The sequence below is a fragment of the Lepus europaeus genome, chromosome 3, assembly GCF_033115175.1.
Source record: "Lepus europaeus isolate LE1 chromosome 3, mLepTim1.pri, whole genome shotgun sequence".
Taxonomy (NCBI): Eukaryota; Metazoa; Chordata; class Mammalia; order Lagomorpha; family Leporidae; genus Lepus; species Lepus europaeus.
The window spans coordinates 34,861,613-34,887,057 of record NC_084829.1 but is presented as its reverse complement, the minus strand read 5'-3'; the positions used below and the strand labels follow the sequence as shown (position 1 = coordinate 34,887,057).

The 25,445-nt window shown below is 63.9% G+C and overlaps 1 protein-coding gene across 2 annotated transcripts in view; it reads left to right on the top strand.

Moving 5' to 3' along the window:
• GRM4 (glutamate metabotropic receptor 4) overlaps positions 1-25,445 on the top strand; it is an 84,896-nt gene that overhangs the window by 37,112 nt on the left and 22,339 nt on the right. The window contains exons 3-5 of one of the 2 annotated variants that reach the window (XM_062187444.1): positions 17,722-17,857; positions 20,046-20,200; positions 21,840-21,980. In XM_062187444.1, coding sequence (XP_062043428.1) covers positions 17,722-17,857; positions 20,046-20,200; positions 21,840-21,980 — 432 coding nt within the window. The remainder of the gene's footprint in view (positions 1-17,721; positions 17,858-20,045; positions 20,201-21,839; positions 21,981-25,445) is intronic. The other variant, XM_062187445.1, reaches the window with a different exon arrangement.

Here is a 25,445-nt window from a genome sequence, read left to right as displayed (position 1 = left end):
TTAGGTGTCCCCTCTGCAGCGAGGCCTCTCTCTGGCCAGCCTGTTAGTTTTTATTTATTAGAGAGAGTGTGCTATCTCCCGTCTACTGAATCACTCAGCAAATACTGCAACAGCCGGGGCTGGAGCCAAGGAGCGCATGACAACCCAGGTCTCCCACGTGGGTGGCAGGGGCCCAGTCCCTTGAGCCATCACCACTGCCTCCCCCAGGCTTAGTGCTTGGCTGAAGGCCCACGCCCCGATCAGCCTATCTAAAACAGCCCCTATCCCACCCCCACTCCCCACTCCCTGGCTCTGCTCTGTTCTTTCTCCTCGGGGTCCACATGGGCAGAGCTCTTTTTTTTTTTTTTAAGATTTATTTATTTATTTGAAAGGCAGAGTTACAGAGAGGCAGAGGCAGGGGCAGCGAGAGAGAGAGAGAGAGAGGTCTTCCATCCGTTGGTTCACTCCCCAAATGGCTGCAACAACCAGAGCTGGGCCAATATGAAGCCAGTATCCAGAAACTTCTTCTAGGTCTCCCACATGGGTGCAGGGGCTCAAGGACTTGAGCCATCTTCCACTGCTTTCCCAGGCCATAGCAGAGAGCTGGATTGGAAGTGGAGCAGCTGGGACTCGAACCGGCAGCCATATGGGATGCCAGCACTGCAGGCGATGGCTTCACCCACTATGCCACAGCGCTGGCCCCAGGCAGAGCCCTTTGCCTGTCTTGTTCTCTGCTGCATCACCCAGCTTCTAGTGCAGCCCCTGGCACGCAGTGGTTGCTCAACAAGTAATGGTTGAATGAATGATTGATCAGAAAATACAACCCCCAACCACTCACTTCTTTAGCTGTCTTCCACCCCCGTGACAAAGAAATGGCTTTTCCGGCCCACGGAGTGGCAGCCGAGGCTGGCAGGGTGTAGGCTCTGGAGTGAGGTGAGGCTGTCCCGGGACCCCCCCTTCCCCACTGAACTCCCTGGCTGCCCCACCCTTTGCTGACATACAGAGGCCAGAAATCCTTCCCCGGAGGCAGCAGACGGGGGGCGAGAGCTGGGGGCCCGTCAGCGCTGCGTCAGGGTGAGACGTGGCGCTCGCATCCTCTGCTTTCCCACCGCTGTCTGCCCCGGGCCCCTGCTCCAGGGCTGCTGCCTCTCTGCGACAGGAGGGGAAGGGGTGCCACCCTGCTCCCCTTTGGGTCTCCGCTGCCCAGGTTGATGGCGCTCCTGCCACGTAGCCAGCTCCCGTGGGAGCGAGGAGGCTGGTGTTTGGCCGGCTCACAGTAGGTGCTCCGAGGGCTCACCTGAGCCAGTGAGTCGGGGGCTATGCTGACATGCCTGTTGAGGTGAAGACACACCCCCAGGTCCACTGCCGGGCTGGGCCATCGCACAGGGCCTGGTGGAGGAGACCCAAGGGGGTGCAGAGCAAGTGGAGAGGAGGGGAAGGCTGTGCCAGGTGGGGAGCAGCAGGTGCGGGAGCCTGGAGGTGGGAGCAGACGGGCAGTGGGACCTGGGGAGGGACCTGGGCCTGGTGCCAGTGGCCGCCGAGCAGGGAGCAGTGTGAGGGGGGCAGGGCAGTTTCTCTTGGGCCAGTTCGTGCTTTTTGGCACTTGGGCTGCACCTGCTTGAGGGAGGGGGTGCATATTCATTAGCGCTCGGAGTTGCCGCCTGCCCTGTCCAACTTGCCCAGGGCCGGGGTGGTGGTGGGGCAGCCCTCGCTGCCCTGGGATCCCAGCTCAGTGCCAAGGCCTCCCCTTTCCTGCAGACTGCCCATGTCCACCTTCCCGCAAGCTGGCAGGGATGGGGGCTGTCCCATCGGTGCAGTGCCTGCTGACCCTTCTCTCTGCCACTTCCCCTGACCCCAGGCCTCCAAAGTCAGCAAGAGAGGGGCCCACTTAGCTCTGTGTCTCTCCCTCCCTCAGGTGTTAGTAGAGCGGCCAGTGAGGGAATGCACAGGCAGTCCGCTTCCCCGGGCCTGGCCCTGCCCTGTCCTATCTGGCCTTTGCTCCCCTCCTTGGCCAGCTGACCAGGGACGGCCGTGTCCACCATCTATGGCAAAGGCTCGTCGGGCCCCCTCCCTCTATGTTCTGACCCATCTCGCGGGCACCCTGAGACATTTGCTTCCCTCCGAGGATGCTGGGAAAGGAACCCCTGCGAGGCCTAAGGCAGTGGACATCCAGTGGTGGCCCTTCAGGGCTTGGCCTTTGTTTGAGGATGCCAGGGGCTGGAGGCATGGGCCACGCAGAGCCTGGAGCATGCGGCTTTACCACTGTCATTTGCAATGAGGCTGATGCCAGCCCGGGGCGTGGGCACGAGGAAGCAGGGAGGGGCCCTGCACTGGCTTGAGCATGGTGCATCTGAGTGTAAAATGAATTCAAGCTGCTTCTGTGGGGGGAACCTCTGGACTCTCCACCAGCTGCCTCCTAGGGTCCGTGCACAGGGACCCGGCAGCCCTGAGCCCGCCATGCTCTGTCCTGACTGCATTTTCCCAGGAGGAGGAGAGAAGTGGGCCCCACCCTCCCAGCTTATCAACCAGGCTGCCCAAACCCGCTGTGTGCCGCCTGTCACTGCCAAGAGTGGAGATGAAGTGGACCTGGCTTGGCCCGCCCCGCTGAGCCATGAGGCCCGCTGCGTGCCAGCCAGGTCTGCTCGCCGAGGCTTGGAGATTGGCAAGGTGTTGGTATTGCTGTGACTGCCGGCTCACGCCCGTCCTGTGAAGCTGAGCTCCGCGCTGGCGTGGCCCCGCCTTGGGGACTTCGCCTGTCTGTCCGATTGCCCCGACGCTCTGGCCTGTGACAGGGTGCTGATGCCTCTCGATTCTGTGAGTCCCCCGGGTGGGTGGGTGTCATCGTGCCCGGCGGGGCGGGGGGGCACCTCTCTGGCTCCCTGTGACACCGCTGACTCCTGCCCTGCCTGTCACTGCTGGGCACGTTCCCCTGGGCCCTCGCCTCTCAGCTCCACGGGAACGTCGGGGTGAAGGGGACAGCAGCGGCCGAGCCTTTGCTCTGAACCTGCATCCCTTCCCTCCTAGACAGGGAGCAGCGTGGGCCTGGGCCGGTATCACGCCGGCCCACGGGGGAAGACGCCCCCGCCCCAGGCTGGTGCAGCCCGTGCAGCTTGGCCGTCTGAACCTGGTCCTCCTGGTGGCGCGGCAGAGTTGCGTGCTGGAGAGCCCAGTTGCTGGGCAGGAGGCCTGGGTTCTGATCCTGGCTCTGCCGCCCCATCAGTCGCTCCAGGGCTGTGCCTCGGCTTGCACCTGTGTCACAGGGGATGTGACTAGGAGCTGCCCTGTGTGCCTCTCCTGCTGAGCCTGCTTGCTTGGCTTCTGTCCTGTTGACAGAGCTCTACCTATTTGGACCCCACCCCACCCCCATCCTGGCCTGAGCTCCCCCCAGAGCACACTGGGTTGTGTCCCCAGGCGCCGTGGGATGGGGTCCCGCCCACAAGGAGCAGGTGGTGGAGGCCCATGATGTGCTCACCCCCAGCTCGGGTTTGACCTTGACCTCCAGAAAACCCACTGCGCTTGTTTGCTGCCTGTTGGAGTCCAGGTGCTCCCCCTCTGAGCCCCCTGGGAGATGTGGGAGGAGCCTGGGGACTCATCATATCCTTCGTGTCCGCCCCCCACCCAAAGGCCTCCTGTCCCTGGCCAGGATGGGGCTGCAGAGTGCCCGGGCCTGGGCTGGGGCTACAGCAGCTGCTCCCCCAGCTCAGCCCCCTCCCCACACCCGTGTGACCCCAGCCGGGTCCCTTCCCCACTCAGGGCCTCCAGCGCTTCCTCTGCGAGACCAGGGAGGGCGCTGTGTGTGTGGCACAGGGGGAGGCCCCTGGCCCTTGCTGCCTCCTTAGTCGCTCTGTCCGCCCCCCTGGGCCCTCCTCCCAAAGCCCCTGGGCCCCGCAGACTGCTCCTGCACCAGCCCTCAGCCCGCCTGGCCTGCCTGGCTGAAGACACCCAGGCCTCCTTTGGTTTTGGTGCTGGCACCGCAGACCGTGTTTGCCTGCGTCATCCCCGGAGCAGCCTCGCTTCCTGCCCTGCAGCCCTGAGAGCGGTCCCCACTCTACAGGGGAGGCGACTGCAGCCCGGGCTGCCCAGAGGGCTGGGGTCTGCTCCAGCGCTGGGCACTGCAAGTCAGGCAGGCTCTAGAGCTTCAGGGATGGGAGCCAAAGCCCTCCTCTTACTTTTATTGTTTTTTGAAAGACAGAGTGACAGGGAGAAAGAGCGAGATCTTACATCCACTGGTTCACTCTGCAGTTGTCAGCCAAAGGGTCAGGCCAAAGCCAGGAGCCAGGAACTCCCTGCACGTCTGAGGGTGGCAGGGACCCAGGTGCTGAGACCATCATCTGCTGCCTCCAGGGCGCCTTAGCAGGAAGTGGAGCGGGAAACGCAGGTGGGACTTGGTCCCGAGTACTGTGATACAGGATGCAGGCCCCCACTCCCGCCCCAAGCCCCCTTTTCAGTGAACTAGCCTGTCCTTCCTCTGCTGTCCCCTCCCCCAGCCCTGGGGGCACGTCAGAGGGAAGGCCCCTCCCCCTCCAAGGCCAGAGGCTGTGCTCGGGGCCAGGGCAGGAAGAGGTAGAGAGGCTCCTGGCGGCAGCCTGTGGCTTTCCTGTCTGGTCTGTAGGACAGGTATTGTGGGGATGGGAGAGAGAGAAGCCGTCAGCCTGGGTGACTGTCGCCTGGCGGCCACCCCTTCATTGCTGCTTCCGCCTGCTCCTGCTCCAGGGTTCTCGGGGGCTCCCAGTCCTGCCCCAAGGGGATGTGGCTGGTGAGCAGGGGAGGGGGCGTTCTTTTCTTCCGCCCTCAGCCCCTTTATCCCTTGCCTTTGCACACGGATTCGTCCAGCTGCTGAGTGATATTTATTGAGCACCTGCTGTGTGCCTGGCATCAAACCAGCACACTGGGGAGACCACAGTGGGTCGAGCAGCTGAAGACCCCTGGCCTGTGGTGCTCACGTCTGTGGGGGCCAGGGGCAGTTCAAAGGGTTTGTGAAAAATGGACTTAAACGACACATTTGTTGTGGTGCAAGAATGTTTTGAAATCCATACCTGGTTTTCTCATCACACACATTTCCCGTGAGCGTGCTGAAGCCCCCGGTCCATCACTGTGCTGTCATCTCAGACAGGAGCTGAGCGGTGCTGCTGTGAGTGGGCCCAGAGGGCCAGGGCCTCGTTTCGTGCTAGGTTAGCAGCCTTTCGGCACCCACCCACCTTTCTGTAGCACGGACAGCCGAGCAGAGCCCCGGCGGCAGTGAGGAGTGAGCCGGTAGGGCTCTGTGGGAAAGTGCTCCAAGTAGAGGTGCCAGGAAGTGCAAAGGCCCTGGGGTGCAGCCTGCTTGCCTTTGTGGTGAGTGAGGGTGAGAGGAGGGAGCAGATCTCGTGGGGTCCCGTGGGCCATTGTGAGGACCTGGGCTTCTGCTCTGAGTGGAGTGGGGGCCATTGGAGGGTTGGCAGACTTAGGTCTGGTGGGGGTCCTCTGGTTGTGCAGGAGGTGGAGTGGGGGTCTGGGCTGGTGAGGAGGCTGTTGCCGTTGTGCAGAGTTGGTGAGTGGGCAGGGGCAGGGTTCCCCCAGGCAGGGCCCAGCCTGTCTGTTTCAGACCATGGAGAGCAGACTGCGGCAGCTGGTCCTGGGAGGCCGGTGCAGCCGGCTCAGCCGGGGCTGAGCCCCTTCTCCTGATTTTGCCATCACTTCCTTCTTCAGCCGGGCATGTTTACTTCCGGGCACTGCTGTGAGTCCTGGAGACTGGGCAGGTCTGCGTGGTTGTCTGGCGGGGACAGGGGCCCGCCAGCAGCTGTCTCCTGCAGTCTCCGTGTCCGGCCAAGCTGTGGTTGCAGGGGGGAGTCAGAGGGAAGGGGTGACGGGGGAGAGTTTGTCCCAGGGGAGCCGGGAGGGGCAGCTTTCCAAGAGCAGCAGACCAGCAAGGCAGGTGGGTAGGTGGCTGAGGGTGCCGCCCCCCAGGCCTGCCAGACTTGGCAGTGTCCCTGGACGCTAGCCGCTGTTCCTGTTGGGCTCTTGGGTCCTCCATCTTTAAAATGGGGCTAATCGTAGCCCTGACTTTGCTGGTTATCGTAAGAATGACTGTAACGGCGGCATCAGCCATCAGAAAGGCCTAGCGGGCTGCAGGTGGTGGAGGCCTGAGGCCTCGGACGCCGAGGGCAGGCACTTGGCTTCTTCCTGCCTGGGTCCTCCCCTCAGCCCCGGCCCCTTGTGACCATCCTCTCCCCGCTCCCCAACTTCATGCCGCAGTCTATCCTTGCCCCATTTTGCCGTGGACAGAATGCTAGTATGGATATTCTATGCAAATTCTCATTTTTAATGAGCCAGAAGGAAAGCTAACGATGTCTCGGGGCCCAAGGGAGGCCTCGCGATGGGGGGAGGAGGAAGCAGGACAAAGTCACAGCCAGGAGGAAAGCGGAGCAGGGAGGAGTGGGAACAGACGGCCGACCCAGACGGGTGCGGAGGGCGGGGAGAGAGACCCAGCAGAACCCTCTTTGCTGCATCTTGCCCGGAACCAGTGGAGGCAGCCTCCCAGTCACTGCAGGGGTGGGGGTGGGGGGGACATGTGTGGGAACAGGCTCTGGCTTTGGGAGCTTGGTTGTCTTGTCTGTAGGATGGGCCTAACAGCTCCGACATGGGCTGATCGAGAGGAGCTAATGAGACCGCACAATGCTAAGGTTATTCAGCCGTGGAGCGCCGTGCGGACCGAGGCCGTGGAGTAGCGTGAGAGAGAGGCCGGAGCGGGGAGGGAGGAGGCAGAGGGCGGTGCGGGAGGGGGTGGGGAAAGGCTGCAGGGCAGGAGCCGCAGATGGGCAGCAGCTCCCGCTCCTTCCTTTGTTTGCCCTTTCTGTTCTCAGTCTGTCACATCCGCTCACAGATGGACATGAGCACCACCAGGGCCGGGTTCTTGTCTGTCCTCCTCCTGGCCATACTCACAGCGTCCAGGGCAGCTCCTCACTCGGCGGCTGCTTAGTAAACGAGGGATACAACAGTGAGTACTCTGTGCTGGCTGTGTGTCCGTCCGGGGCCCAGCCGTGGCCGTCTCCCCAGCGGGAGGGGCTGTTGGGCACGGAGGCCTCTGGTCCGCTGATTTCAGTTCACTGTGCCAAGTGCGGCGATGGAGACATTGGGATTCTTCTGGACACTCAGGGGAGGAGGAGCGGGGAGAGACCCTCCTGGAAGGCCTCCTGGAGGAGGGGGCCTGAGTTGAATCCGCGAGGACAGATGGGAGGTGAAGAAGAAGAGGGTCTGGGGAGGGAAATTGGGCATCAGAGGCAGAGCTTTGGCTTGAACAAAGGCCCGGAGGAACACCTGGGAAGTTGCAGGTGTTGTTGGGGGTGGGGTGGGGAGTGAGGACTGGCCAGGGTCAGTCGTGCAGGGCCTCAGGACAGGGCCGAGGAGTCTGGACTTGGCCCCAGACAAGGGAAGTGACCAGGTGGGACTGGGGTTCCGGGCAGAGTTGGGGCGCCAGGCTGGGCACACTGAGGATTGTGTGGCAGGCATGGGCCCGGCCTGGTGAGCTGGGCTGAACAGAACAAGGGATGCTCTGTGGTTAGGGCCTGGGGGCTGGCCGCTGCCAGGTGAGGCTGCACCTGCCCTGGGGTTACCGAGCAGCTGGAGCAGGGCCTGGGCCGTGCGTGTGAGCGGCACAGGCTGCGTGGCCCTGAGCAAATCTCGGCCCCTCTCTGGGCCCTGGCTTAGATCAGAAAGGCGCTCTCCACGCTGGGCGCTCTCCACGCTGGGCGCTCCGGCCCTGCCGCTGGGGCCATTTAGAAATGCACTTGGCGATGTCACAACGGCTTGGTCCCTGTTGATGCGTAGTGCCCAGAGTCCTAGGAGATCTCTCGTCGTGTAACATGGCTGTCCTGCTCTGAAAAGCTGTCGCACCCCCAGTGTTTGTTGAGAACTAGTGGTGCTCCCAACCTCGTGCCCCTGCTCCTGCTCTGGGAGTGAGGCCTCGGGTCCCCACCCCTCCTTTCCTGGTTCCTCACGTCCCCTCACTCCGGATGGCGCACGCTCAGGTTGCGGTCTCTGTCCTGTCCCGGGGGAGGCCTGGCGGGGTGCGGGATCTCCTCTGTTACTGCGGGGTCGGGGCTTGATGCAGGCCCCTGCTGCCATCCAGAGGTTGGCTTGTAGGAGCCAGGGCCTTGCTATCTGCCACCCCTCCCCCTGCTCTGGCTGGAGAGGAGGGGCGAGGGCTGGCGTGGGAGAGGGGTCTGGGAGGGCTTCTTGGCTCAGTGTCTGCTGGGGGCAGGCAGGAGCCGTGCTTGGCCCGCCTGCATCGTACGGTCTCAGCATTTCATTGAGCTTGTCAGTTTCCACTCCTGGGGGATGTGGGCTCCTACATATTTCATCCTGGCTTGTAGCCGCCTGCTCCTGTTGGCCACACTGCAGGCCCAGTGCTGGCTCCCAATTCTGGCTTCTCCCTGCCTGCCTGAGCGTTGGCTCACCGGAGCAGGCTGGAGGTCACCTCCCTGGTGCCTGGTGCCCCTGCTCCCACACAAGGGGTCTCTGCCACTGGCCCACGCTGGGTCCCCGACCTGGGCTGTCTGAGGCTGGCAGGCAACTTTGCTGGAAATGAGGTCTACTTCAGCCAACGTTAATTGAGCACCTACTGTGAGCCTGGCACACTCTGCTGCAAAGCAGGGGAGAAAGACGTTCTCCCTGGAGGGGCTCCCGGCTGATGACGGCCAGATGTCAGCGCTCAGCATCCCCGGCCGTCTAAGCTCCCGGTGCTGTGAACTTGCCTACCCTGCATGCTCTGTTACCAGGATGTCCAAAAGCCACACAGCTAAGCAGTGGCACAGTTAAGAGCCTGGCAACCTGGCTCCAGCCCCCCCCCCCCCCCGAAGCAGGCGAGCTGCCAGATTGGCCATGGCACAGGCGAGGGGACAGCAGGGATGGCAGGAGGGGCGCCCCAGTGGGCAGCTGAGAAGGAGCCGCAACAGTCCCTGGGTGATGGAGAGGAGAAATTGGGCCCCTAGACTGGGTGGGACTGGGCACACAGAGAGGCAGGAAGGGCACTGGAGGAGGCTGGAGGGTGGGAAGGTGCCGGGCTGGTTGGAGACAGCGGTCGTGCTGTGGTGGACTGGAGGTGGAGGGGTGGGGCTGCAGAGGGGACCGTAGAGCTGACGGGACCCTCTCTCCCGCGCCCTGTACCGTGACGCTGGGGACCTCTTCCCCCAGGGGTGTCCCTGCAGCTGGAGGCCAGTGAGACCCTCTTCCTAGTGGGAAGACCTTGTGTAAGAGGCTCCCCCAGTGTCCCCGGCCACACTGCCATGTCCCAGCCTTGGCTGTGGCTTGAGATGGGGACAGAGCCACGTGGTCACCCCGAGGACCTGGCTTGCTGCAGCCCCACCTGACGGTCCGGGAGCTGGAGCAGGGGGTGACCTTGGCAGAGGACCCTGACTTGCCGGGTGTGCCTTGGGTAGACTCCTTCCCTTCTCCGCGTCAAACCCGAGAAGCAGGTAGGATTCCCTAATGCTGGGACCTGGGTGGACTGGGGCAGGGGTGGGCCTCTCCGAGGGGCTGGGGTGGGCCTGGAACAGGCCGTCTCCCTGGGCCCTGCCCGCCAGCTCCCTCCCACCTCCACCTGCCTTCAGACACCTCCCTTCTCTATTTTTTCCTGCTTTTCTCACTTCAAAGGTGTTTTGCCTAAATGGGTTTGTGTTAAGATATTAGGTCGATCACTCAGCAAATTTCCCTCTGCTCGGAGCCTGGCGCCATGAATTATGCAGCTCTGAACAGTCCTGCCTGCACTGCCCAGCAGCCTTCTGGCAAGGGGACAGCAAGCACGGCTCAGCTCCAAGGCGTGGGGCCCCGCAGCTGCCCTCCCCTGCAGGGCCTGGGTCCTGCCCTCAGCCCCCCAGGATGTCCCCCAGGGGCTGTGCACTGGTGACCCGCTTTGTCACAGCAGCCTTGCCGTGTCGGGGGCAGGGACGACGCCATCCTGTTTTGCAGCCAGGGAAGCAGTGAGGGCAGAAGCTTGGGCACTTGGCTGTTAGCAGGAAGCAGTAGAGGTGGCGGTGGGACATGGCCCCGCCTGTGTCTCCTGCTGCCACCCCGGTCCAGCTCTCTGACGCCTGTGTCCCCTCCTTTGCCGCATGGGCCCCTGACTGCAACCTGGTTTCCCCTGCAAGGCCAGAGCTGGGTGTGAATGGGGGGCCTGTGGGCAGGGGTCGGGGTTCAGAGGCTTCCTCACAGTCCCTCCCCTGGCCGGCTCCCTTTGCTCCTCAGGGTCAGGGTATAAGCAGCAACAAGGGGATGGGTGTAAGTGGTGCAGTGGTGTGGCCCCGGCACCCAGGACGTTGGGAGTGACCCTGAGGTGGATGCTGGGACCTCCTGGGGCCTTGGATCACAGGTGCACTGGGGCGCCCCCTGGGGAGACCCAGCGAGACCTCAGGTTAGGGGGAGGCTGGGCCTCAGGGGTGCTGGGTGCTCTGTGTGGCCCTGTAGACTGTGTGGGCTGGGGTGATGCCTCAGTTGGCCCTGTTGGCTTGTGCTTGACAATGAAGTTTGGTCTGGTTGGAGTTCTGTAGTGTAGTGTGCGTAGTATGTGACATGCTTGTGACTGCGCTGCGTGGGTCTGTGGTGTGCATGTGACCATGTGGGGCTGTGCGTGTCTGTGACTCTGCGGCTGGGTGGCTGTTTGGTTACATATGGAGCACGTATGTTGCCGGTGGGCCTCCCGAGACTGTGCGCCCGTGTGGAGGATGTGACTGTGGGGTCTGGGGTAGGGTGCGTGTGTGAGCCATGTGTGGAATTCATGAGCTTGCGTGTCTGGGCTGTGTGATGGTGTGGGGGGCGGGTGTGTGCTGCTGTCTGCCTGTGGCCCTGAGCCCACCCTCGTAGTAGGTGCTGAGACCCTGTGAGGCCGTCACGGGGCCGTCCCCGACGTGAGGGCTGTGACTGGCAGTGGGGCGGGGTCTCTGCAGAAAGGCTTAGGCTCTGGGAGGGGGTGGTGGTGGGCGGGATGTGGTGTTGTGAGGGTGGATGTTGCCACGAGTGCCTGTGTGCGGGGATGGGGAGGAACTTGGGGTGGTGGTGGGGGGCTGAGAACCCTCTTGAAACAAAAGATAAGTGTTGTCTGGGACAGTCCCTTGGTGTCTGAGCTGTGGCCCTGGTTCTGCCCAGCACCCTGCACCTGGGAATGGTTCCCTGGTGAACACAGTGGCCCTGGTCCCCAGAGCTACGGACCGCAGGAATGCTGGGTCCTAATGCGGCCAAGGGATAGCGTGGTCCCTGACGGCCTAGCTCCTGCCCTCCCGCCCCAGCGGCCGCCCCACCAGGCCGCAGACACCGGGGCACTTGGCCCTGACTCCATCCCTCCGGGGGGAGTGAAGCCTTTCCCCATTTCCCCATTTCCCAGGTGGGGAGCCTGACTCGGGGAGGCTGAGGCTCAGCTAGGAGCTCCCCCCTCCTCTTGCCTCAGGCTGGACGGGAGGGAGGGCCTGCACGCAGCTGCACAGCCAACGTGGCACAAACGGGGCACACGGGGGTGCATCAGGGAAGCCTCTAGGGAAGCCTGGCTGACTGCCCCCTCATCGCGCCTTCGCATCTGGCTCCGGGGGACTCCCCACCAGCAGGCCCACTGCCTCCCAGGGCCGGAGCCACCTGTGGCAGGGAGGGGACTGGGCCCCGTGCCCTTCTCTGGCCAGCTGTCTCGGGAGCAGCCACTTCGCACAGCCAGGTCACTCTTCACTCGGTTCCTGCTTTGCGTGCCCGTTTCCTGAGCACTCACGGCAAGGAATTTGCGTCTGGGAGCAAAACGCAGAAGGCAGGGCACTGAGAGACGGTGGCGTGTGCGGGACGCCCCTGCGAGGACACACGCCGTGCATGGCGCCCAGTGCCCGTGGAGGGGGGCAAGGAGGCGCTCAGAAGAGAGCTCACACTGGGCTGCACAGGCGAGGAGGCCTCTCTGGGCCACCGCAGGTTCCCACAGAGAGCCATGCTGGCAGCTGCCGCCGGGCTGCCCTCGCATGCCTGTTAGCCAGGCACTCGGTTGCCTGTTCAGCCCGGATGCCAGTCCTGAGTGGGCACAGCGTGGGTCCTGGGTCCATCCCGTCAGGCCCTGAGCAGGAAGACAGACCCCAAGGAGGTACCCACAGCCGGGGAAGGGAGGGCTGGCCCGAGTGTCGCCGACCACCAAGATGGGGGCGCTCCCCGCTGAGGGAGTAGCTTGTGCAGAGGCCTGTTGGGGTCACACACACACTGTGGAGACACTGCAGGGCTGGGCAGGAGCAGCAGCAGGGAGGGATGGTGCTGGGAACCAGGCCCGAGCTGGCCCAGGCCAGCAGTGGGCCCTGTGTGCAGCCCCTGACTCACTGGAGCCAGCCCACCCGATGGAGCAGGTGCCGGGCAAGGGACATTCAGACAGGGCCTGGGTGTCCTCCCCACTCAGGATGCCCCCGAGGTCCGCCTCTGCGGCCTGGAATCCACCATCACACAGCTCCGTGTGTTCAAGCTCAGTGTCGCTCCCAGCTGCAAACAAAATCGGCCCCTTTCGGCTCCCCACCCACTCTGAGTAGCTGTCTGGGGGTCCCTGTGGCGGTCCAGGCCGCTCCCAGCCTCTGTCCGCCTCCCCCATCTCTGCAGGGAGCCTTGGGAGCCTGGGGGCCCCCCTCTCCTGCTCACGGGCTGTGTAACTCCCCACTCCCACCTCCTCACAGTTTGCTGCCTGCACATTTTGCCTTAATGTAGGTTTTTCCACTTGATTTCCTAGGGGTTGTCTTTTCATTGTTTTTTGCTGTTTTTAAATTTAAAAAGATTAAAAAAAAAAACAAAAGAGAAAGAGGAGCCCGTGTTTGTGCTGGCCCTCAGGTGCAGCTGCCCAGGCCATGGGGACGGCGCTGGGTGCTCTGGGGGAGGATCCTTCTCCTTCCTTGTCTGAGCCCGGTGTCCGGCTGCTGCTGGGGGCAGAGTCAGAGGCCTGGGTCTCACAGGATGCTGGAGCCAGAGGGGCTGGGCGGGGATCCCACTGGAGCTGTGGGCACGATGGCCCGTCTTGGCTTAGCTCTTCCCTGGGGCGGTGGGATCTGGCCTGAAGCCTTGGCGTGAGTGGATGAAAGAGTGAAGGAAGACGCTTTGGGAAGCAGGACCTGGCTGAGAGCCCAGGGGACCCCAGCTGTGCTCTGCCGAGGTGTGGGCAAAAGCAGGCACCTCCAGTGTGAGGCTTTTCCCTCTGCCTGCCCAGGCCGACTGCCACAGGGTGGGCCCCCCCCCCCCCCCCACAAGTGGACATACCTTGCAGGCTGCTGGGGAGGGTTTCTTTAGCCGGGTGGAGTCCGAATCCCTTCCCTCCGGGGTCACCAAGGGCTGAGAGGGGAGGTCTGGCCTGGCGTGGGGCTTGCAGGGTCCCGCCCACTTCAGGCTGGAGCAGGGAGGGAGGAGGGAGCCGAGCGCAGGTGCACTGGTGCCTGCGCGTAGACCTGAGTCCTCTGGGTGCCTCGGGGAGACGCCTCGGGCACGAGCAGTCCCAGCTGCGGAGCTCGGAGGAGTGGGTTCATCTTGGCAGCGAGCTCGCTGGGTGGTAGGATTTACGTCAAGTGTGCTCAAGCCTGGGTGCAGGCGAGGCAGCAGCTTCTGCCCCTTGAGCTGCAGGGCCCAGCTGAGCCTCCGGCGGGTGGGGACGGCAGGCCGAGTGGGGGGTGCCGCCCCGGACGCCCTCCTGCACTTCCCACGGCCGGTTTCCCCCTCTGCACCCATTCCCAGATGTCTGCTGTCCAACACCCCCCGCACCCCCCCCCCCCGCAGGATGTGGGCTGGTGGGAGTTGGGGTCCTCACGGCTGCAGTCCAGTGCCCGAGGCCGTGCCAGGCACCCACTGGGCGCTCAGGGAACATCTGCTGACTCAGGGAAGGGACAGTAGTGGTGGCTGTGCTGCAGGGTGACGGGGGGTGGGGGTGGGGGCTGTGCTCAGTACACACACTGCCACCGTGTGCCCCAGCCACCCGCGGGTCCCGTCCCTTGACTGCTCTGCCCTCCGGTCTCGCCTGCCCACCAGACTGTGCGCTCCCAGGAAGGCTCTTCCTTGCTACGACTTCTCAAGGACTGACTGTGCCCGGACCCGGCGAGGCACTTGGTGAAGGAAAGGCAGAGTGACTGACGGATGAATGGACAGACAGACCTGTCCTTGGGGAGCGCAGCTGGAGCTGACACGGACACGGATCCGTCAGCCGGACCGGTCACCAGACCACAAACGCAAAGGGCGTCGAGGCTCCGTGATACAGCAGGGACACAGCTGCAGCTGCTGGGGGTCTCACGGCAGGGCAGGCACCCGAGGCCTGGGGGAGGCCGAGGGGCCCAGTGCGTGCCAGGGGAGGGCTGGCCAGGGAAGTGCCTGTCCTCAGGGGGAGGTGGGGTTTCAGGAGCCGGAGGCTGGGAGGAGAGGGGACCCCTGGCCGGTGTGGAGGAGGAAGACAGCTCCCCTGCAGTGCCCTGGAGATGCACCTGTGTGCACGCATTTCCCAGAGGCTCGCAGTGAAGCTCGGGTGGTGTGTCCTGGTGCGTTTTCCCACCAGCAGTACCCCATGAGGGCTGGAGCACCCCTCCTGCCCGTGTCTAAGCCTGGATTCTAGGGGCCACGTTTACCAAAGATTTACGTGCTATGGATTTGCTTCTGATTCCGATCACTTGTTAAAGAAAATCTGGGTTGGACGGAAGCTCCCCGCCATGGAGCCCTCCTTAATTCTAGTCCCAACGGAGAGAGAGAGCTTCCATTTGCTGGCTCAGTCCCCAAATGCCTGCAATAGCTGGGACTGGGCCAGGCTGAAGCCAGGAGCCTGGAAGGCAATCTAGGTGTCCCCCCGGGTGGCAGGGAACTGAATACTTGAGCTGTCAGCTGCTGCCTCCCGGGGTGTGCATTAGCAGGAAGCTGGATGGGGGCCGGAGCCAGGACTCGAACCCAGGCCCTCTGACCGGCGTGGGTATGGACATTCCGAGTGGTGTCTTAACTGCTGGGTCATCCACTCACTGCAAGGCCCACGCTGTCCCCTTCTCTTTCTTGAAGCAACCGTGATTCTGAAAGTGCTGAGTCCCCTTCCCGTCCTTACCTGGTCGTTCAGCCAGTATCGAATGAGCGCCTGCTACGTGCCCAGCAGCGTCCTGGGAATGGGGGAGAAGGCAGCGGGTTCCGCAGGCAACCTGTGCCGCCCTGCAGCTTTTCCTTGATTTCGGGCCATGCCTGCCCATACATAATACATACTGTAGTCCTCCCTGAGTTTTACATAAACAGGGCAGACTGTGCTGTAGCTTGCTTTTCTTAGTCAGTTGTGTGCGTTCAGGATTCGTCCTGCTGATCTGTGACAGCTGTGCGATTCTCTGTACCCGTGTAACAGCCCATCGGAGGATCCCACCGTTCTACCCGTTCTTCTGTTGTAACGGAGTCGGGTTCTTTCTGGTTTGCTGCCGGGGACATCTGTGTGTATCTGTGTGTCCATGGGACGTGGCGTCCAGGATCGAACGTGGACGGGAGGTGGCATGGGAGCCTGGGAGAGCGGTGGCTCCCGCGGGAAGCAGTCACAGGGCTGGCCTGAGCCTCGCCTGCAGGTGGGCTCTATCCCAGCTGCTGGGTGCCCCCGGGCAAGCTCTGCCCCTCTCTGGCCTTAGTCTCTCTTCCCCATGCAGCTTGGGCCGGCGCCTCTCTGAGGTTCTCAGATGTTCTTGGCAGGTGCCTGTGGCTGCCTGGCCCTGGCACTGACTTGGCTGGGCTGGTGGAGCTTGTCGCTGGCACATGGTAGGCAGCGGGAGCCCTGGCAGCAGGGGCTGGGCAAGGACTGGGGAGTTGTGTGAGGGACTTGTCGAGGGGGACCCAGGAGGACTGGGGCGGGGGGGAGGGGGCAGCGAGGACTCCCGATTCCCGCTTTGTGGTCCCGTCAGAGCCCAAGGGAGGTGGAGGATGGCAGCCGGTGCTGAGATAGGGAGCAGGCTTGTGGCCCAGGCTCCGTGGCCCAGGCTTGTGGCCCTTCCTTTCACTGTACTTGTGGTCAGGAGGGACCCATGGATTCTTAGTGCGGGACTGGAGGGGCAGGGTGGGGAGGGTTGGGAAGGGTGTCCTGGGGAGTTACCGAGCCCCTAGCACTGCAGGGCCCCTGCGGCGCCCCTCCTCGTGGGTGCAGGAATGTCAGGTCCTGCTCAGACCGCACCCTGTGACGGCCCATCCTCCCCATCCAGTCTTGGTCGCCCTAATCCTTTCCGCAGGGTGGGCCGGAGGGGCTGGGTGGGCGCAGCATGTGGATCGGGATCCTGCAGCGAGGAGTGTTGCCCAGAAGTGTTACTTAACCTCACAGCTTCTCCCTGTTGAGAGCAATTAACTCCAGCCTGGGCCGCCCGCGCGCATCCGCCCCCTCCGGCCTCTCCCAGCCCAGCCTCTTCCGCCTGTCCATCTGTCTCCCCAGATGGGGGGAGACGTGGCGCAATTGGCCCACTTTCTAACTGGAAAGAAACCATATGGAGGGCCTAGCTGGGAGCCGAGTGCCTGCTGGCGCCGGCAGGGCCAGTGCTGCCCAGGCCCTGTGCTCCGCCGCTCCCTTCCCCGCGAGCTCCTGGTGGCCGTGCGTTTCTCCGTACTTGGGACTTCCGGGGTGTGTTAGATTGTGTGTGTGTGCGCGCGCACATGTATGTGTCCTGTGGTCCTGGGCCCAGCAGGGGGCCTGGTACCGAGCGGCCACTCCCCAGGGAGCATGCCTGGCTCCCCAGTGTGCCCCTGCACCCGGCTGCTGTGCCTCCTAGGGCCTGGCTCAGTACTACCGTTTGGGGCAGCCTTCCCTGGCTGAAGCTTTCCTGTCCCTGGAGCTGGTGGGGGGTGGGGAGGGGAAGTGTGTCCCAGCTTCCTTTCACCCATATGGAGAGCCCAGGTGGCTCCAGCCTGGACCCATCTTCAGGGAGCCCCAGGGGTGCCCAGCCAGGACGGTTGCTTTGAGACTTTCGGTGGGCAGTGGCTGGGGCAAGGGTCTGTCCATTCAGCCAAAGGCCTCTTGCTTTTCCTCTGCCCCTGGGGCCCGGGGAGCTGGGGGGGGGGGTTGTTTTCTGACCCCCGCCAGGTCTGGACCACAGGAGGGCAGGGGTCCTGTGGCTTTGGCCCAGCCCCGTCTCTGGGCTCCGGCGACACAAGTACGTTTGTGCCAGGAGAGCAGGTGGGATTTTAAGACGCGAGTGACTCCTGTCCCTGACAGGATGTGAAGCCGTGTGGGGCTGGGACCTGGCGCGGGGCCTGGCAGCACCACCGCGGACCCTGTTTGGGATGGCTGCAGCCAGCAGCCACGCATGGTGCCCTTGCCGAGTATCCCAGGGACGGGCCCCTGGTGGATGGCTGTTGGGGCACAGACAGCCCGGGTGGATGCTCATTCTCAGGTCCATGTCCACAGACATTGCATCTGTCCCGTTAGCTCCCTTCTTCTGTGGCAGCCCTGTGACGTAGGCAGTGTTATGGTCTCTGCTTTAATAGGTGAGGTATTTGAGCACAGAGAGGTTTGGTAACCCGACCCAGGCCACACAGAGGGAAGCGGCAGAGCAGAGATCTGAATCCCGGCATCTGGCTCCTAAGTCCCGCCTCTTGCTGTCCCCAGCTACCTTTTGGGGAACTTCAGTTTCATGTCCAGGGATACCAGCCAGTAAGCGGGGCTGTAGCCGTCCAAAGACCCGGATTGGGGCTGGGAGTCAGGCGGGGGGAGCGAGGGGAAGGGGGCTTGGGCAGCCCCCCCCCCCCCCATGAGCACGCGTGTTGGGGGCGGCAGAGGGACTCACCGCGTCCCCCCTGCAGGGGGCGTGTGCATCGCCCAGTCGGTGAAGATCCCGCGGGAGCCCAAGACTGGCGAGTTCGACAAGATCATCCGGCGCCTCCTGGAGACCTCGAACGCCAGAGGCGTCATCATCTTTGCCAATGAGGACGACATCAGGTGAGGGCAGGCGGCTGCGCGGGCAGGGTGGGCTGGGCCCTCCCCAGGCAAGCCTGACCCCGCCTGAGCTGGTGACGGCTGCGTCGAGGCTTGCAGACCCAAGGCCAGTGTGCAGAAAGGGCTCAGAGCTGGGCCTGGTGGCAGGTGGGTCCCAGGAAGGGGCGGCCGACCCCCTGCCCTGTGCCCCTTCCCCTGGTGAGCTTGGAGTACAGGGCAGGGCTCTGGGCTGCGGGTCTCGTCCTGGCGTGAGCACCCGCTCACTGTGGGCAGGACCCCCGTCGCCCCGGGCCTCAGTATGTATGTGCAGAGTAGCAGCAGGCGGGCTGGGACCCCGGGCCACCCCTCAGTGCAGGGGTCATAGGCCAGAAACTCCATGCTTTGGAGAAGCTGACCGGAGCGCCCCTCCTCATCTCCCACCTTCCTCTGGGTTGCTCTTTGCTGCCACCTCCCTGAGACTGGCTGAGAGCAGACACAGAGCCGGCTCAGAGGCATTCCAGTCTGAGGGGGGAGGCACAGCCCCATCCTCAGAGAGCCCCCAGGCTGAGGGGGAGGCACAGCCCCATCCTCAGGGAGCCCCTAGTCTGAGAGAGGAGACACAGCCCTGCCCTCAGGGAGCGCCAGTCTGAGGGAGGAGGCACAGCCCTGCCCTCAGGGATCCCCAGTCTGAGGGAGGAGGCACAGCCCCATCCTCAGGGATCCCCAGTCTGAAGCGGGAGGCACAGCCCCGTCCTCAGGGATCCCCAGTCTGAAGGGGGAGGCATAGCCCCATCCTCAGGGATCCCCAGTCTGAGGGAGGAGGCACAACCCCGTCCTCAGGGATCCCCAGTCTGAAGGAGGAGGCATAGCCCCATCCTCAGGGATCCCCAGTCTGAGGGAGGAGGCACAACCCCGTCCTCAGGGATCCCCAGTCTGAGGGGGGAGGCACAGCCCAGTTCTCAGGGAGCCCTGACAGCCGCGGCCGGACAGCCTCTGCACAGGAGGGGCCCCTCTGAGCCGTAGCCCCTGCTCCCTGACTTCTGCCACCCCCTTGCCGCACTCCCAGCTCTGTACCCCAACCTGGGGCTGCTGCTTTGCGGGGGCCTGCAGGTGCCAGAGGGGGGGTGAAGGGCTGGTCCCTGTGGCAGGCAGGAAGTCCGTGGGAGAGGGCGGGAAGGGGCTGAGCTCGGTGCCCGGCAGGTGCGGGAAGTGTGCTGGGAGATGGGGGCCTTTCTGGGAATCCACGAACGTTTTCAGAAGGAACAGAAGCAAAAATAACGCCGGTGACGCTGCAGGAGGGCGGCTGGGCGCTCTGGCCGTCTGGGGCTGGCCAGATGCGGTGATATTAATAGGGCTGTGGCTGTGGGTTCTGGGAGGAGCCCCACCTTCCCTCAGGGGTGACCTGAAGGGAGGGTGCACCTGTGAGGGGAGTGGTGGAGGGCAGGGGCTGGGCGAGGCTAGACCACAGACAGACCCAGCCCTCCCCAGCCCCAGCTGCGGGCTCCCGAAGCCCCAAGCCCTCCTGCCCAGCTCGTCTCCACTTGCATGAGCCCAACACCACCCCAAGTCCTGATCCTGGCCAGACTGAGGGCCAGGGCCCTCGGATGTGGGAAGGCCCTGGGGTTTCTAACATCACAGCCTCCCTCCCCCACACCTGCAAGCCTCTTGCCTGTGCTCGGCTCCACTCTCCCCCGTGCAGAGCAGGGTTAGAATTCTGACCCTTCCTCCCCGCTTTCCCCTCCATGGGCCGCTTCATTCATGCGGCCAGTAGGCTGTGGCTGAGCGCCTCCTGGGGCTCCCGGGCCCAGTGCTGGCCCTGGGGTCTGCGGTTGAAGGCTGCTGGCACAGTAGGAGCGTCTGGCAGCCCCATATGGAGGAGTAGCTCTTAGGAGGACCTGGACTTTTGTCACAGAAGGGGATGGGAGGAGGGGCACCACTGCCGAGGAGAGAGGGTGTAGGGGGGTGGGTGCCTGAGTATGTATGTGTGTATGAGAGAGACACAGGCTTGGGTTGGGAGACAAGTAGGAATGATGGACAGCTGTGGGCAGATGTGGGCCAGGCTTGGGGGCCCTGGAGCAGCCGTGGGCCCTGGGCTCATGTGGCGGGGGGGGGGGGGACAGGCATAGTCTGTGGGCCGGGGGCAGGTATGGCCCGAGGCGGGGGCAGCTGTGTGGACAGACACGGCTGGGCTGGCTGGTGCATGTTCCCACAGGCGTGTGCTGGAGGCAGCCCGAAGGGCCAACCAGACGGGCCACTTCTTCTGGATGGGCTCCGACAGCTGGGGCTCCAAGAGCGCCCCCGTGCTGCACCTGGAGGAGGTGGCCGAGGGCGCCGTCACCATCCTCCCTAAGAGAATGTCCGTGCGAGGTAGGCCCGGCCCCGGGACCGCCACCCCGGCCCCTCACCGGCGGCTCCTCCGCAGGTCCCCCCACCCCCTTCCTCTCTTGCATCCCCCCTCTCCTCTTCGTGGCTCCCAGCCCTTTGCTCCTCGGGTCTTTTCAGGTGTGGGAGGTGGGTGGCACACACGGGCAGCCCCAAGGAACCTCTTTCACCCCCCAATCCCTGTGTTCCCGTTCCCCTCTCCCAGCTGGGTGGAGGGGCGAGGCCAGCTGCCCCAGGACTGGGAGAGAGGGTGCTGCTGTGTGCAGGCACAGGGTCTCCCTGCAGAGCCTGCCTGCGCTCCCAGGACAGAACCCACAGTTGCCCGGGCTGGAACTCGGAGCTCTGCCCAGCGGAACCCAGCACTAGCCAAGCTGGGAGGGGCCGCAGCCCTCTGCCCCAGGCCTGTGCAGGGGGCAGGGGGGGGGGGCTTGCTTAAGGTCACCCCGCAGTGACCCCTCTCAACCTGGAGGCAGTGGAAGCTTGCACACGGCCCTTCTTGCCTGCCTCCCAGCCGGAGCAGATGGGGACCCTGCGCTGGTGGCTCTTGGCTTACTGGCTGTGCCTTCCAAATGCCAGGCCCCGGCAGCATCCTTCAGCCTGCCCCCTGCCCCGAGGGGGTGGCACGCGGAGGCTCAGAGGGACTTCAGTGACACACAGCACAGCAAGTGGCAGGGCTGGGCTTGAATCCTGGACTCTGGACTCACACGCTTCCGCCCCGGGACATTCAAGTAGCCTTTAGACCACTGGTTCTCACTCGGGGGTTATTCCGCCGTCCAAGGGGCATTGGGTGATGGCTGGAGGCATTTTTGGTTGGCACAGGTGGTGGTGAGGTGACTGGCATCTAATGGGTAGAGGCCATGGATGCTGCTCCCACAGTGCCCAGTCCCCCCACCCCCGCCAACCCCAACACAAAGTGACCCGGCCTGAAGTGTGAGTGGTGGCAAGGCGGCGATGCCCTCTGCCTGCAGCTCTGACCGTCGGTCAGCGGCCCCTGCTCGGCCCTTCCGTGGCCAGGACGCTCACCACTTGCACTGTCCCATTGAACTTCCGGGTCGCTGTGCTGCCCCAAGCAGCTCAGTCAACTGCCCAGAATAGCCAGTGTTGCAGAAGGTGTGCCCGGAGGGGAGAGCGGGGAGAGAGGGGGTTGCGTACGCCAGCCGGCCTCCAGGACTGGATTCCCGGCTGCCAGCAGAGCTGCGGGCTGCGAGCCTGCAGCGCAGTGGAGGAGGGAGCCGGCACCTGTGCTGATGGGCGGGTCTGGTTCCCGAGGCCGCCTGGCCGGTGCCCTGGGTGGTGCCCGCCTTCTCAGCCAGGCCGCCCCTGCAGGGGCTCCCAGGGTGGCCCCACCCCACCCCGCCTCGGCTCTAATCCCAGGCCCCCCAGGATGTCAGCGTTTCGGTGCAAGGCCGTGGAAACACAGCCTCCGAGGCACTTAACTGCCATAAGCCGCAGCTGTAGATTACACACGCGGCCCCGGAGACCTAGTACAGCTCTTTTCATTTGGAATGAAATGAAATGCTCCAATTCTGTTTTTGCCGGCTGCGCCCCATCAGAGGCTGCTCCTCCCTGCTTCCTTCTCTCCCTCCCTCCCTGGGTCCTGACATCCCGCTGCGCTGTCCTGCAGGCTTCGACCGCTACTTCTCCAGCCGCACGCTGGACAACAACCGGCGCAACATCTGGTTCGCCGAGTTCTGGGAGGACAACTTCCACTGCAAGCTGAGCCGCCACGCACTCAAGAAAGGCAGCCACCTCAAGAAGTGCACCAGTGAGCATGCGCGCGGCAAGGGGCGGGGCGGGGGGGCCGGCCTAGCTGGGCGGGGGGAGAGGCGGGGGGCGGAGCCTGGGAGGGCCTAGCCCAGAGTTAGGGAGCTCTAAGGGCTGATATCCCGGAGGGTGGGCTCCTGCCAATGTCCCCACGCCTGGAGACAGAGTTGGGAGGCCAGGGGTGGAGCCTGTAGGGGCGGGGCCATGGGCTATTTAGAGTGTGACCCTGAGGGTCCTGGGAGGCGGGGGACTTAGGAAGCAGTGCACCTCGGGCGGACGGGCGGGCCGTGACAAGCCATCAGGGAGGCCTCTGACCACCTGGGGTTCATCTGCACTTCCCTGGGGGGAACCCACAGAACTGAGTGACCCCACAGCCCTGTGTCCAGTCCTGACATTCACCGGTCTGTGCACTGTGCGGAAAACCACCTGTAACCTGTGCAGTCGTCACTCCACACGCAGCAGGATGGGCCTGGCCCTGGCCTGAGCGTGGTGGATACAGCAGTGAGCAAGAGGGGTTTAGATGATAAGAAGACAGATCAGCCGGAACAGAGCAGGTGTGGGGAGTGTCTGGGGGAGGGGACGGTACCTTTGAAGGCCTTCCTGCACAGGCAGCACCGGAGGCCCCCACGGGGACGACTGGTCCACTTTATGGGGGTAAGTAAAGGGACGTGGTTCCCACGGATGGAAGGCGGTAGAGCAGGATTCGAACCCAGGCCTGAGCTCCAGGCCCTCAGCCCCCAGGGTAGGCATCCTGGGGGATCTGCATGTACACACAGACTGGGGAGCGTGAGTGGGACCTGAGTGGGGGTGAGGAGTCCTCCCTCCTCCATTTCCTCCCAGACTGACACAGCTTTCCTGAGGGCAGGAAGGGCCAGAGATGATAGGGGAGCAGGGCTCCAGGAGAGGAGTGTGTGTGTGTGTGTGTGCACACGCGGGGTGCTCACCCTGGCATGCCCATGTGGGTGACCACAGCTTGGAAGTGTGCTGCCCCCTGGTGGCCAGACCCCATGGCCTGTGGGTATCCCCTGGGGCCTCAGGCAGGTTCCCAGCCCAAGCCACTGTGCCTGGGCGCAGAGTGAGTGTGGGTGAGTGCACGTGTGTGTGTGTGTGTGCACTTGTGTTGCACGTGGCTGGGGGTTTACACGTTTCTAAGTGAACTAATAAGCATGGACATCACGGCTTATTAAGCACCTGCTGGGTTCCAGACTGTTTGTAAAGACACCATCTCATTTCACTCTGGACCTTAGGTGCCCTTATGGTTCTCACCTACGCGTGAGGATATGGAGGTCTCAGAATCTGTGTGGGCATCTGGCCCAGAGCTGGGGCTGGGCTGGCTGCGACGGGAAGTCTGGTGAGGTGGACAGCTCCAGGCTGTCGAGGCTGAGGGGTCTCCTGGGGTCCTCTCTGTCTGGGAGGGGTGGCAGGGGAGAAGGCTTGGTCGCCGGTGCCTGTGGGCTCCGTGCAGACTCCCCTCCTCGGCTCAGGGCAGGGCAGCAGGGGAAGGGGGGCTGCAGCAGGTTTCAGAAAGTGCAGCGCTCTGCTGTGAGCCCAAGGGCGGCTCGGCGAGCTCTCTGGGCCTTTGTGTTGTCATCTGGGAAATGGGATGGATAGCGAGCCAGCCTGGAGGGTGTCTGGGGAGGGAGCGAGAGAGCACGCTAATGGAGACGCTCTGAACTGTGAAGTGTTGGCTCTCCAGCCTGGCTGTGCCCGAGAGGCAGCTGGGGAGCTGTGAAAGCTATCCTGGTACCAGTGCCCTGCCCCCACCACCCGGAGGACCGCCCGCAGGCCCGGGGCCTGGGCTGTGAGCCCCCTGTGGATTTTCATGCACCTTGGGGGTTGAAGCCAGGGTTCCCTGCTGGTTCCCGTTCACTCATGGAGTACCTTTTACAAATGCTCCTGTGCTACTCCCGCCCTCCCTCCAGTATCCAGATTTCCTTTATACTGGGGGCAACCTGAGCAGCAGGACTTTGGAAAAAGTGCCCGGGGGGGCCCTGTTGCCTGGAGGAAGGAGTGTGTGATGGGCAGGAGACGGTGCACCCAGGCAGGGGGGAGGGTGGATGGACACGGAGGGGTGGGGGGACAGCACCTTACGGCTGACCGGGTCTTTCTGGCTGCATCTGAAGTCCAGGGGTGGGGGCTGGGCAGAGTCCTTGAGGGTCCCGACTCAACAGTGAGAGCCCGGCCGTCTCTGGCTGAGGTGGGGGCGCTGCTGGGAATGTTCGTGGGACCTGAGACCCTGGCGGAGGGGAGGCAGCCCTGGCTTCCCATGGCCGTGTCCAGGGTTGAGCTGAGCCGGCTGCTGGGAGTCCAGGAGAGCTGGACTGGGCACCTGGGAGGAGGGCGGGGCAGGGACCCAGCGCAGGTGCATCTCGGCCCTGCCTGCTCCATGCTGTGGGACCTTGGACGAGTTATTCAGTCTCTGAGTCTCAGATGCTTGTGTGCAGGGCGGGGGAGGCCACGCCCATCTCAGTGGGTTGCTGTGAGGACAGTGTGTGAAGGCTGGCTGAGAAGAACTGATAACTACTTGTGGTTGACAGAGACAGGAAGAGGGAAGGGTGAGATGTGGAGGGCAGGTGGGTAGTTCATCAGCTCGAGTCTGCTGCTGTTGGGTTCCTGAGGGGAACGGTGTACATGGTCGTAGGGTGACACCCATTCTACAGCAGGGGAAACTGAGGCAGCTCGTGGACACCACAGCGCTAGGAGGTTGGCTAGGTGCACACCCAGGCAGCCTGGCTCCAGGGCAGGTCGCTCCCAGCCACGCCCACCCGCTTTCCCCTGCCCCCCCACCCCCATCTGTGCCCTTGCCCACCCAGGATGCTGTGAGGTCTGTCTGGCAGCTTGGTCTCAGCTCCAGCTCTGGCCCGGAGGCTGGCTTCCCACTCGCCTCTCCCGGGACCGGCCCACTCTGCTGTCCGGGTGCCGACAGATTCTACCGTGGGCCTCTGCCTCTTTCGGTCCCACCGTGAGCCCGTGCCGCTGCCGTGTTTGCTTGTCGTTTGCCTTGCCAAATCCTCACCTTTGCAAGGGCGCAGCCACAGAATGGGGGCGCCAGGGGCCGGGGATGTGCACACAACCCCCGCCTCCGTCAGTGTTCTGGGCAGAGAACCCCTTGGAAGAGCCGCAGGTGCTGGCAGCTGGAGAGCTGGCCAGGGGGCACCCGAGCGGTGAGGCTGGGGTGGGCACCCACTGGTTCTCAAGCGTTGGCCTCCTGGGGGGCTGCCACTTCCCAGCCGTGTGACCTTCCGAGGCCTCGGTTTCCCGTCTGTAAAATGGGAATCCTGCTGCTGGCGCGCATCCTCCCTGGAGCCCTGTCCTCTGCAGAGTGTCGCCTCGGCACTGAGCTGCCCCACGTGCTTGCCCCCCCCCCCCACTCCCGGGCGGGCCGGGTCTCCGCCAGGGGCATGTCTGCTGCTGTCGGCCCGGGGGAGGGCAGCGCCCGCCTCCCTTCTCCTCTCCCAGCCCCTCC